General features: G+C 40.4%; 1 protein-coding gene across 3 annotated transcripts in view; it reads left to right on the top strand.

The window, feature by feature from the left end:
- Nucleotides 1-13,989, top strand: part of LOC127432511 (E3 ubiquitin-protein ligase CBL-B-like) — an 89,223-nt gene that overhangs the window by 61,179 nt on the left and 14,055 nt on the right. For all 3 annotated transcript variants that reach the window (XM_051683687.1, XM_051683686.1, XM_051683685.1), the window contains exons 6-10: nucleotides 226-347; nucleotides 6,586-6,723; nucleotides 8,235-8,322; nucleotides 8,572-8,703; nucleotides 13,500-13,691. In XM_051683687.1, coding sequence (XP_051539647.1) covers nucleotides 226-347; nucleotides 6,586-6,723; nucleotides 8,235-8,322; nucleotides 8,572-8,703; nucleotides 13,500-13,691 — 672 coding nt within the window. The remainder of the gene's footprint in view (nucleotides 1-225; nucleotides 348-6,585; nucleotides 6,724-8,234; nucleotides 8,323-8,571; nucleotides 8,704-13,499; nucleotides 13,692-13,989) is intronic.

Below are 13,989 nucleotides of genomic sequence, written 5' to 3'. Positions count from 1 at the left end.
ACAAGTGGAGTGATACAAACAGTGAAGCGTCCCTGTGGTCTTATACTAAAGATCACTCTTGGAACGCCTCTTGTCCAGTCAGATTAGTGGACCAGAGCTATCTGTTTTATTGTAAAAGCAACTCTTAAATATGGTGGTCAAAGCAGGGATTCTTTATGAGGATGTGCAATTCACATATGTATTTGGCTGCAACAATGCAAAAAGACTCTGTATCTTTCTCTGTAGCCGTGGGGCTCGATTCTGAGGAACTGGAACTTCCTGGCAGTCACTCACCCTGGATATATGGCCTTCCTCACATACGACGAGGTGAAGGCACGTCTGCAGAAGTACATCAACAAACCTGGCAGGTACAGACTAGTTTGTGTTTGTGTGTGTGTGTGTGTGTTTGTGCTGGATGGCTGTAATAGATGTACCATCTGCTGTGCAGAGCACAGGGCCAGCCAGCTGTTTTTCTCCACCCTGCTGTATTCTGGCAGACGACCCGCTGCTGGGAAAGTGGGCGAGGTGGATATGTTAGTTTATTACAGGAGGCTCAGATATAAAGACAGACAGAGACACTTTGTCTGTACTTCTCCTCTCGCTCTTTCTTTGGCCCTCCTCTCTTGTTTGTCATTTTGCACAGTGTTTCACAACCTTTTTTGTGTTATAAATCTATATTCCCATGAGTAAAGCTCAAGTACCACATTCATCGACAACATTCCAGAAATGTGTTTCTTTTAAAGGAATTTTCCTGATTTAATATGATTTTGTATTTAAAAGACATTGTTTTTGGAACTTTAATTAAAGCACACCTAATGTATATACTAACATTACTGCAGATAAAATGTTGTTGTTATGTTATAAGGCATATACTCTAAGGTCTTCCTCTGAATATTTAAGAATCATAATGTATTATAATTATGGTTATAATTATTTATGAGAATTTTTAATAACATATTAAAATGTGTATGTAACAGGGTTACTGGCTGAACAGTCAAAATAATGTTTAATGAAAACTTAAAAAGACACAAACATAAACACACACTGCAGCTGCGTGTGGCTCCCTCTCTCCCGAACTGACGCATCCGGTTGGGATTTATCTCGCTCCTCGGCTGAGTAGCCCGATTGGGGGCCGACCGTGCGCACTCACGGCCAGGCCCCGCACTCCTCCTCGTAACAGTGTATTACGAGACACTGCAGATGAATTATAATGGATTCATAATGCCTTGACAATTTTTGTATTGCATTATAAATATGGCCTTCATAGAAAGTGGTACCAAAATATTTTAATTTTTTTTAAATTAAGAATTGTTGTGCCTAAATGACAGGGATTGTTTCTTAAGAAAAATCTCAGGTTTACCGCTTGGCTCAAGGGCGGTAGCAGAAGTTTGTTAATTTTCTGGTTCCTGGGTCACCCTAATCTGGAAATGAACCCGTAACCTTTGCATTGACATCCCGGATGTCCTGCTGTTTACATACTAGTAAAATGGGGGCTGTTGCCATAGGCAGACAGCAGCAGTTAAATCCATTCTGTTTGGATTAGCTGATTTGAGAATCAGCATTGCATCTGTGCTGAAAACACAGTAAGGTCCAGAGTCAGACAGCAGGCTCGATTACACACTGAAAGTCATGTAACACAACAGCCAGATGCAGCAACTTTATAAAGCAAGAAACTTTATGGGAGAAGACTCCCTCTGTTTGATTTTAAATAGGAAAATAGGCCCTGTTTAAAGGCCATCAGGGCTGTGATGTGTGTGTGATGCTTTGAGCCGCAGTGATATGCATGTCAGGGAGATGTGGCTAAGCAAACAGAAGGAAATAGAGAACAGTGGGTGGTTGTGCAGAACTGCATGCAAATACCAATCTACTGAAGAGAAGCAGCAGCTGTGTGTTTGTGTGTGTGGTTAGAGCAGGTCATGGCAGCACCCAAGGGGATGAAGTGATGTGTGTGTGTGTGTGTGTGTGTGTGTGTGTGTATTTTTATATGTGTGTGTGGGTAACTCATTTACCATGCGCATGCAAAACACACACACTGAGCTGTTATATTAAGATCTGTTTACGTCAGGGCACTGTCATAAGAGGCTGGACGATATATTGAATATATTAGCGACGATTTTGCCATGTGTATTAAATCAAGCAACATCGTGAATATTGATTTTAATGCGTTCTTTATTTGCTGTTAAGACAAAGATGTTTTAATAGCGACTGATTTAAACTTCTGAAACTGTTAGAGTTTGTAAGTTCAATTCAGTTCCATGAATCAGTTCAAACCGTCCATTTCAGTGATTTGATTCAGAACTTTGATGTAGTGATTTTGTTTGTGTCAGTAATGTTCACTCAGAAATGTTCACATATTTTATATTAGTGAATGTAAACGATCTGTAAACAAAATGTGAGTTACCGTAGACTTTGTCAGTTCGAACCAGTCTGGCCATTCTCTGTTGACCTCTCTCATCAACAAGGCATTTCCATTCACAGAACTGCTCCTCACTGGATGGTGTGTTTTTTTTTTTTTTTTTTTTTTTTTTTTTTTGGCACCATTCTGAATAAATTCTAGAGACTGTTGTGTGTGAAAATCCCAGGAGATCAGCAGTTACAGAAATACTCAAGTCAGCCCATCTGGCACCAACAATCATGCCATGGTCCAAATCACTGATATCACATTTTTTCCCCATTCTGATGTTTGATGTGAAGATTAACTGAAGCTCCTGACCCGTATTTGCATGATTTTATGCACTGCACTGCTGCCACACGACTGGCTGGTTAGATAATCGCATGGATGATTTTTGGCGAGAGAGGTCAACAGAGAATGGCCAGACTGGTTTGAACTGACAAAGTCTATGGTAACTCAGATAACCACTCTGTACAATTGTGTTGAGAACAATATCATCTCAGAATGCTATTCTGAGATGCTGGTTGGCTCTGTTTTGGCGGCATGAGGGGGACCTACACAATATTAGGCAGGTGGTTGTGTATGTTGTTGTATATGTTGTGGATGATCGGTGTATATATACAGGTTCACAGGTTTTTGAGAGCTTTGTGAGTGTCACTCCTCTGAGGGTGTTGGTGATGTGGCTTGTTGCCAGTGACAATCACTTCACAGTTCCCCTTCTAGACATCCTCATTCAGATTCAGTCTGTCCTCCCTTCCACACACTCATTCTACCAGGATCTGTGTCTGCCCATCTCCTGAGTGCTGAATAACCAGTCGCTGAAAGTTTAATTACCCTGAGAAACATAGAGCTCCAGTAGTCAGTCTGTCTTCCTTTTGTCTCTCTCAGGCACTGGAATGAACAAATAACAACCCTAAAAGAATTCTCGTTATAGATCAATCAGTAAGATTTTATGAACATCAACAGTAGTGGTCAGGTGCTGGTCATATGTTTTTCTTATAAAACTGCATGACTTCCAAATTTTATTGTGATTCTGTTTCTTATTCCAAGATTTTCAAACACAGAATGTGGATAGTTGGCATATAACAATCATATGATTATCAAGATTTTAAGTTGAAATATAGTGTGTGTGTGTGTGTGTGTGTGTGTGTGTATGTATGTATGTGTATGTATGTGTGTATGTATGTATGTATATATATATATATATATATATATATATATATATATATATATATATATATATATATATATACATACACTATATTGCCAAAGGTATTCGCTCACCCATCCAAATAATTGAATTCAGGTGTTTCAATCACTTCCATGGCCACAGGTGTATAAAAAGAAGCACCTAGACATGCAGACTGCTTCTACAAACATTTGTGAAAGAATGGGCCGCTCTCAGGAGCTCAGTGAATTCCAGCGTGGTACTGTGATAAGATGCCACCTGTGCAACAAGTCCAGTCGTGAAATTTCCTCGCTACTAAATATTCCACAGTCAACTGTCAGTGGTATTATAACAAAGTGGAAGCGATTGGGAATGACAGCAACTCAGCCACGAAGTGGTAGGCCACGTAAAATGACAGAGCGGGGTCAGCGGATGCCGAGGCGCATAGTGCACAGAGGTCGCCAACTTTCTGCAGAGTCAATCGCTACAGACCTCCAAAGTTCATGTGGCCTTCAGATTAGCTCAAGAACAGTGCGTAGAGAGCTTCATGGAATGGGTTTCCATGGCCGAGCAGCTGCATCCAAGCCATACATCACCAAGTGCAATGCAAAGCGTCGGATGCAGTGGTGTAAAGCACGCCACCACTGGACTCTAGAGCAGTGGAGACGCGTTCTATGGAGTGACGAATCACGCTTCTCCATCTGGCAATCTGATGGACGAGTCTGGGTTTGGCGGTTGCCAGGAGAACGGTACTTGTCTGACTGCATTGTGCCAACTGTGAAGTTTGGTGGAGGGGGATTATGGTGTGGGGTTGTTTTTCAGGAGCTGGGCTTGGCCCCTTAGTTCCAGTGAAAGGAACTCTGAATGCTTCAGCATACCAAGAGATTTTGGACAATTCCATGCTCCCAACTTTGTGGGAACAGTTTGGGGATGGCCCCTTCCTGTTCCAACATGACTGCGCACCAGTGCACAAAGCAAGGTCCATAAAGACATGGATGAGCGAGTTTGGTGTGGAAGAACTTGACTGGCCTGCACAGAGTCCTGACCTCAACCCGACAGAGCACCTTTGGGATGAATTAGAGCGAAGACTGCGAGCCAGGCCTTCTCGTCCAACATCAGTGTCTGACCTCACAAATGCGCTTCTGGAAGAATGGTCAAAAATTCCCATAAACACACTCCTAAACCTTGTGGCTGTTATAGCTGCAAAGGGTGGGCCGACGTCATATTAAACCCTATGGATTAAGAATGGGATGTCACTTAATTTCATATGCGTCTAAAGGCAGATGAGCGAATACTTTTGGCAATATAGTGTATATAGTGACTTGAAAACCTGTTCCCCTGACGCCAGCGACACCCTGTCAGTTGACACCATTCTGAGTAAACTCTAGAGACTGTTGTGTGTGAAAATCCCAGGAGATCAGCAGTTACAGAAATACTCAAACCAGCCCATCTGGCATGAAGAGTAGTAAGGTGAGATGCAGTAATGGGGCAGAGGGTGAAGTTGAAAAAGCAGTGTATGTGTTAATGAGAGTGGTCACTGTTCAAATTTTCACCCTGTGCGTCAAGAGAGACAGTTGTGTCCAGCGTGAGAGTAGCACATTGGAGCATTATGGGATTAATCACATTTAACACAGAGCTCCATTCATCCTGTCAGTAGCAGCTGCATTAGAAATAACTCTATTGCAATAAAGAAATCTAGCAACAATCCTTTAAATCAGGCCACAGCCTTTACCTGTAGTGAGTGTTGCAAAAAAATAGTGGCTCAAACGTTGCAAAAGTAGCAAAACATCACCTTTTTATGTTGCATGTATCACATTAGATGATCTTATTTATCTTTATTAAACCATCATTTTGGCAATTCAAAATGATGGTTTTGTGACATGTTAATTCTGCCATCATGCATGATGTTAATTTTGTGATGTACAAAAAGTTTGACGATCTTTACACTCACGTTGTGGAATTGATGCCGTTGCTGCTATAAATAGAAATCTTATTTCTAGAAACCTTGTTTAAACTAGTAGTAGACCTATTGGCCAGGGTGCTTTATCTGTGCTGAAATTTTGGCATTTTTCTTTTTTTCTTTTTTTTTTTCTTTTTTTTTACATGAGGATTAATGCAGTTGTTGCTGTAAATCGAATTTTGAGCAGCCTTGATATATCTAGAAACCTTGTTCAGACTAGTGGTCGGCCGATATATCGGCTAGGACGATTAATCGTGGCTGAAATTTTGCCATTTTAAAATATTAGTTTTGTGACTTGAATTAATGCAGTTGCCATTATAAATTGAATTGTGAGCAGCCTTGTTACATATAGAAACCTTGTTCAGTCTAGTAGTAAACCGATATATCAGCTAGGATGATTAATCAAGGCTGATGTTTTGGCATTTTAAATGTTTTGTGACATAAGGAATTAATTCATTTGCCATTATAAATTGAATTCTGAGCAGCTTCCTTATATCTAGAAACCTTGTTCAGACAAGTAATCAGCCAGGAAGATTAATTGAGGCTGATATTTAGGCTGATTCATTTTGAGATTAGCGGCACTGGACGATAACTATTCAATTGGCTGATTAACAGAAAAGATTGTTTTGGTCATTAATAGAAATGGTCATGTCAAATCGAAAGTCTACCAACTACCAACTGTCAATGGCTACTACATATATTAATGCAGTTGCATTACCAAAAAAGTGTCTTTAAATAACTCAAGAAGTGTGCATTGCATTTTCTTTTCCTGTTACATTTCTCAGTTTAGGGACATGCAGATATACACTATCCATATGGTTCTGCCTTTCTCTCCAGTGTAGAGTGTTAGTTTTAAGTCTGCTCATTTAAAAAGTGCTTTATTTTGTAATTGCTTGATTCTAAAACTGTGACATGAATAAATATTTTCTTAAGCTCATAATCGACTCAGGCCTCTTTCACACTTGAAGCTATAAGCATGCAGTTTCTTATTCTCTTTCTTGCTTTGCTGTTTTAGTAATGTTAATTGTCAGCTTTTTTGTTATGGTTTTTAAAGTGAGGTTTGAGTTGGTTTCTCTCTCTCACCAGCTACATCTTCAGACTGAGCTGTACACGGTTAGGCCAGTGGGCCATCGGCTACGTCACCAGTGACGGCAACATCCTACAGACCATTCCACATAACAAGCCGCTGTTCCAGGCACTCATTGATGGATGCAGAGAGGGCTTGTAAGTTCTGCCTCTAAAAATCCAGAGACTGATTGAATGTGCCACTATTTGTCAGAATCATGGTCTATTGGTTAACACACACACACACACATTTCCTGTCCTCAATATAAGTTTAATAATTCATATAAGGTTTTCCTGACAGTCCATCCATCTGCCATTGTTTAAAAATCAGGTAGTTCCGCTCCAGACTTTCGCCACCGGTTAAGCTGTTGGGCTACTGAAATAAAATATTGCAATTACTTTTGCATGCCACTAGTGGTGCAGATTGTACACCCTTGCATCTTTAAACTTGTTATCTCGCAAATATATATATCCAGATTTGAGGTTTAGAATCTGTACTTTCTCTCAAGATCCAGAGTCAATATCTGTTTATTCTATTGAATTTTTTCCTTTCTTGAATACATTTTCTGTCATCTAAAAATGTCTCTGAAGCATCCTGGCAATGCAATATGTTCTGATAAACTGTCAGTTTCCCTTGTAAACAAACAACACACACAGAAACACACTCTCCCCCCCTCTGTTTCTCTTTATTGGCAGGTGTCTAACTGACATGTCTGTTTGAGGAATCATGTGCAGTTTTTGCTTCATGTAGCTGTCACCATTGCTGTGTCAGCTGTCTCTGTACAACCTCACGATGGCTTTGTGGCTCCGTCTGAACCTGCCAGTGTGACATGCCAATCTCATACCATCTGAGCTGTATCATGCACTGCAGCCCGTTCAGTTTATCAATCTGATATGCATGCATAGCTCTAGTCAAATACATCAGATTCCATGCTTTAAAAAGATTTCCAACCATATTACAGTCTAGGGAAGTACCCGAGTACTAAATGACAGCAGTGATGAAAACACAATAATTGTGTAAAAGATATTTGACTGATCAAAATTCTGTTATAACGCTACACAAATGTGTCAAAAAGGGGCTCAATTATTTATTTATTTTTTTTTTATTTTCTCCCCTTTTTGGCATGCCCAATTCCCAATACGCTCTAAGTCCTCGTGGTGGCATAGTGACTCGCCTCAATCCGGGTGGCAGAGGACGAATCCCAGTTGCCTCCGTGTCTGAGACAGTCAATCCGCGCATCTTATCACGTGGCTTGTTGAGCGCGTTACCATGGAGACCTAGCGCATGTGGAGGACTAAATGACTAAAATGCCCATCCTTATTACAGTCACAAAAGGAGCACAGTAACATGCTTAGTGGATGTGTCCCTATACCCCCCCCACGTCTGTGATCGTCTGATTATCCGATCCGCGAGGTCAAAACCCTGCTGTAACTGCAGTTTGACTGCTACTCTCTCACTGCAGAGGTTCAGACATTGGCTGTGATTGGACTGGCTTTGAAGGTGGCCCACTTTCACAGCACAGTTAAAGGAGATGCCACAGAGGCAATTGCGCATGAAGTGACATTGGCTTGGCTGTCTATTTGCTTAGAGGAGAAACAAGACAAGACATGTTATATTGTAAATGCTGCAAGTCTTATCTCATTCCAGCTGTTTTTCTCTACTTCTGTAGTTACCTGTTTCCTGATGGGCGCAGTTATAACCCAGATCTCACAGGTCTGTGTGAACCCACCCCACACGACCACATCAAGGTCACCCAGGTTAGTGACTGATGTATGTTTTCATAAAAATGAGGCTGTGATTTTTTTTTTTTTTTTTTTTTTTCACTCCTGATCTTTACTCTTTATCCTCTTCTCTCTCTCTCAATTTTAAAATACTTTTACTGGCATGATAGTTTTACATTTAATACAACAGAGCAAACATAAGGCTATTGTAATAAAATAATAACTGTAACATGAAACAAAATTAAAATTAAATGAAATAATCTCTCTCTTTTTCTGTCTTTTCAGGAGCAGTATGAGTTGTACTGTGAGATGGGCTCTACATTTCAGCTATGTAAGATTTGCGCCGAAAACGATAAAGACATAAAGATTGAGCCATGTGGTCACCTCATGTGCACTTCCTGTTTGACATCATGGCAGGTACATGAACAAATGGTCACAAAGCTGAAAAGCAGTTTCATTGATCTACATTATATTAAAAATCTGGCATTATCTTTGCATTTCAGCTTCATTCCTGAAGACATACTGAGCTGGGTTGCTACTCCTAAAACAGCTAAATATTACACACGTGTTCACAGAAAACTTTTCATACAGCAGCCCTCATGTATTGAGTAAACTCTTCGTATTTGAATGCAGTATGTTGAAAGTAATTGCATCACATACGGTCACTTCAGTAATGCCCATTGCTCAGCTAATGGATCTAGTTAGAAGTGCTTTAATCATGTGGCATGACCTGAATACTTAATGTCATCAGGGCTCAGAGAAGAACGAACAGCAGGTAGACACTCTCTCTCGCCGTTGCCCTTGTGTTTGTCCTGATCACAGATGCAAGTGGCACGACAGAGGGCAGTTGAAGGAAAGGCAGACAGAGCAGAGAATGTGTGCAGTCTGGATTTATTTATCTGCTGGGTGTCAGTTTGTGTATATATTAATAACACAGGTGGGGAAAAAAGATTCACTGAAGTATCGTGATTCGAAGCATATGTAGGTCAATACAAACAGATAAGTGCAATACGTTGTGCAAAACAGCAAAAAATGCTCAGAGGCCACATCTGAGTGACATTTATACCATGAAAATACCACTGTGCAAGCAAACATACACAGGAGCCTTCAGATAAGTTTAAAAGACAAATACAAAAAGTTGAATAAGCTTAATTTACAAAATTTTAAAGAGACCAACCAATGGCTAAGGTTTGTGCCCTACGCTGTTGCTGAAAATGTAGATCATTTTATAATCGGATTGTGAGTTGCATAGATTCCGACCCCTTGCATTTATGTGTATCAGTGTATAACTCTGATTGAGGGTGTTTGTGTTTATATAAGTGATGTTAGTGTGGTGGACATGTTGTGTGAGTGTTTGTGTTTACAATTTCAGTACTGGCCGTACTGCCAGAAATCTTCTGCTCTTGGGTGTTGTCAGAGCATCAGAGCTTCTCTAAACATAAACTTTAGGGCAATGGTAGGGTAAATTCAACTCAAATAGCTCATCAACAACAGATGCAAACCTCAGCCAATAGGAAGATAAGAGCACTCTGAGATCCTGTTTACACCTGGTATTAAGATGTGTCTCGGGTGATCCGATCACGTGTGATCAGGTGAGAAACATTGATGTTTACACCTGGTCACTTAAATGCGTCTCCTGTGACCACTTGTGTTGGGATTTTCAATTTCAATGTTACTGTGTTACTGCATGATATTAAAGCGCAACAAGGTCAGAAAAGTCAAAGAAAGTGCTAAAGAAATGGTGCGCTATTTCTCCCTGATGCAGCTGAAATGTAATCTAAGCACAAAAGCAACATTTCGAGTGGAATTGTCCATTATTTTAGTGGATTAGTTGTATTAAACTGAGCTCCAGATGTTCGTGCTTCTCATAAGTGTCCCTGCATGTTGATATCAGACACATTGAAGAAGATCCATGAAGTTCTCACACTTGTGTATATATCCATTTTTAAAATTTTTGCGATTGGGCGGTTATTTCCTTTTAAACCGTTCCGTTTAAACTCTTGTTTTAGCGCATTGACAGGTGAGGGGTGGTGCTTTGCTGCTGCCGAGACGCATACAGGACGAATAAGCGTTTACATTTACATTTTAGACCTGTATTTAGTGCTGACCACATGTCTATCACCAAAAATGCATCTTTTTTTTTTTTCTCTCCCCTTTTTCTCCCCATTTTGGAATGCCCAATGGTGGTGTAGTGACTCACCTCAATCCAGGTAGTGGAGGAGGACGAATCTCAGTTGCCTCCACATCTGAGACCGTCAATCCATGTGTCTTATCACGTGGCTTGTTGAGCACGTTACCACAGAGACATAGCGCGTGAAGGCTTTGCGCTATTCTCCGCGGCATCCACATATTATAGCGACCACGAGGAGGTTACCCCATGTGACTCTACCCTCCCTAGCAACCAGGCCAATTTGGTTGCTTAGGAGACTGGCTGAAGTCACTCAGCATGCCATGGATTCAAACTCGCGACTCCAGGGGTGGTAGTCGGCATCTTTACTTGCTGAGCAACACAGGCCCCCCCCACCAAAAATCTTAATACCAGGTAGAAACGGGGTCCATGTTCTAGTGAGAACAGACAATACTATGGTAGTGTCTTACATAAATCACCAAGGGTGAATTCGCTACAAATGACTCCATCAGATGGCCTATGTATTTCAAATGTGGGTAGACGATCACCTGAGCTCATTGAGGGCTATGCGTTTTGATGAAGATATAAGGGCGGCTAAGTCTATATGAGAGCTTTTGGTGTTTATAAAGCAGTAAGAGACGTGACAGGGTCCTGTTTGGTGATGTGTTGTGTGACTTTACTTGTGACCTTTACTTTTAGTATAGATGCAAGTGTTGACTTGTGTTTGTGCTAGTTTGAGAATGTGTGAAAAAGAGTGTAATTTCTGCTTCAGGACAGGTGTGTTTTCTTTAAAGCCACATCTTCACAACACAGATGTAAAATGACATCTTAAAGGCCTCAGCTGTGAGAGTGCAACACACTAAACCACCTCAGCCAGTTCATGATAATCTGTCCTGTTCAACTATCCATCACAAGGCCATTCCTAGTCAACAGGAGACATAATATCAGTGTTTTTGAGTCAGTCTGAGGGCTCTTTAAATCTCTTCTGCTATAGTAATCTCTCTCCCTCTCTAAAACCGCATGAGTGGCTTCCCTTTTTAACCTGTCACCTGCCTATAAAAAAGGACCTGACAGTTAAATAAACCATTAAATGCACTATACCAGTTGAGAGCCTAGAAAAGTGTCATCTCACCTCCAACTGGCAGGGCCATTAATATTTATTTTGTTTTTTTCTAGTAAGTTTAGGAACACTCACACACACAGGCACACACAGTAGGTGGTCACAGCTGAAAATCCGTTAGGGAAGTCCTTTTAGGGCAAGTCTGTCCACTGTCCACTGCTTGAATGGGAAAAGACTGAATTCTCAAAATGTTTGACAGGTTTACTTTATGATAAAAGAGTGACTAGCCCTCAAAAATCTAGAGATCTGTCTCCTTGTTTTATTGTCCTTGTTTTACGCAGAGTCAGTTTGAGAGTGCTTCCTCTCTCCCTCCAAGGGCTTTAATTAGGATTACGTTTCAAATGACACTTTGATGTCTTTTACGAACCCTTAACCAGATGGCAGCCAAGATCATCTTTTGTTCTTGTAAATATTGACAGACTTTGATTCTCAGAGTTTAATAGAGGAAATGAAAGATGATTGTTTTTCATTTTGCCATGTGTAAGCTGTCTCCAGATGCAGAGCACTATGACATGATGGAGTGACTGGAATCTATGGCTGTGTCTCATCCCACTCCCTAAATCCATATGTCGGGAATCAGTATATCGTGACCATGAATTTGGTGGTAACTTGCAAGGGTGTTGAACTCCAGCCTTTGGAACAATGATGTCTAAATTACCTTCAACAGAATTACGTGGTCTTAAATTGAAACGCAGCTGAGATTTATTAACAACAATGGTGTGTAAGATGCTATTGTGCATCTTCACTGTATATGTTAAAAAGTACAGTGCCATTTTGAAAGAGAACAAATATAAATGAGAAATAAACAAAAATTAAAAAGGGCTGTTTTTTTTTATCTACTAATCTAGAAAATTAGGCTAAATTTTCACTTGCACTCTGCTGGTTAGAGGCTTAAGACATGATGACACTTCTGTTCAGTGAACATGTTGAGGTTTTACATATTTTACGGTGCATTCAGGGAATTCTTATGGAGTGAAAGTTTCAGTGGGCTAGAACAATTTTGACAAAGGAACAACCCTAGAAATGGCCGACTCCCTGGCCAGTGCACTGACTACTGAAATAGGGAGCTGTCTGGCTAACATAGCTAGCAAAAGTTTGTTTCCTAAATAGAAAATGAAATGTGGTTCCCGGCCCTGGGGGTCAGGGTCGGTGGTGGCATGTGTGTTCCAGCTGTTTGTAATCAAGCAATGGCTCTTCGGATCCTGCCAATAAAGAGCTTTCTCATGGCAGAGGAATATTTCCACAACAGTCTGTCAGTGTTTACAGCGTTACACAAATAAGCAGACCAGAACCGTTGGGATCAATATCACCAGAGGCGCTTTGGTGTGTGTGCGTGCATGTGAGTGTGCTCATATCTGTTTTGAGTAAGAGGCTGTTTTCTGGACTTTTACAAGTATTGATGCCTTTGTACATGTATGTTTGTGAGTTATCGTTAGCATGCATATCCCTAAAAGAGTGTTTGAGTGTTGTTGAAAGGAGTTGTTGTCAACTGGTTGGATGCAACCCAACAATGGGTTGAGGTCTGTTCTGCTTGTGAACAGCTGGAAAAAAAAGAAAACAATGCAACACAAAAAAATGCAGCTAACCATATAATCAGTTGTGCATAGTTAGGAAATTAAGGGAGGAGAAAATGCTTCCCACATTTTTGTTGTTGACGTCACAGGTATTTTGGCACAATTTATTCTTTCACTTGGTAACATGGCAATATAGTATTTGACCCAATGTTTGTTCCATGTGTTGGATCACATTTCTGCTGATGTTTATGCATTACCAAAATTATCAATTTTCATATTCAGCCTATGTTATGTTAATACTATTGCATATTGTTGTTTGGTCTATGCAGTTTTTTAAAGACTCAATCTCCAATGTAAAAACTGGGTCCCAAAGCAAAACTAGTTAAGAACCACTGTTTAAAAGTTTAGTGTTCGGTTTAAAAATCAGTATGTACTTTTCTTTTTTCTGCAGGATTCTGATGGTCAGGGTTGCCCATTCTGTCGCTGTGAGATCAAAGGGACCGAGCCCATCATCGTGGATCCATTTGACCCACGCAACGAAGGAGCCAAGTGCTTCCTCCTGGACCACTTCTGCTCCCCCATGCTGGACCTGGACGATGATGATGACAGAGAGGATTCGTTGGTCATAGACCATATCAAGAAGGTACAACATCATAAGCTCTGTATACATGAAATTCCCATACACTAAATTTCAACATAAAATCAATCATCGACCCTCTTTACTTCCTCAGTAACATTCCTGGTCTTATTGTGCATGATTCAACAGTGTACATTTTCCAAAGAAAAAAGTGGTTTTCTTTGTAGTCATTTTTTAAAGATGTACAGGTGCATCTCAATAAATTAGAATGTCGTGGAAAAGTTCATTTATTTCAGTAATTCAACTCAAATTGTGAAACTCGTGTATTAAATAAATTCAATGCACACAGACTGAAGTAGTTTAA

This window comes from Myxocyprinus asiaticus, chromosome 42 (assembly GCF_019703515.2).
Source record: "Myxocyprinus asiaticus isolate MX2 ecotype Aquarium Trade chromosome 42, UBuf_Myxa_2, whole genome shotgun sequence".
Taxonomy (NCBI): domain Eukaryota; kingdom Metazoa; phylum Chordata; class Actinopteri; order Cypriniformes; family Catostomidae; genus Myxocyprinus; species Myxocyprinus asiaticus.
Note: the sequence above shows the minus strand (reverse complement) of the source record. Positions and strands in the feature narration are given on the sequence as shown.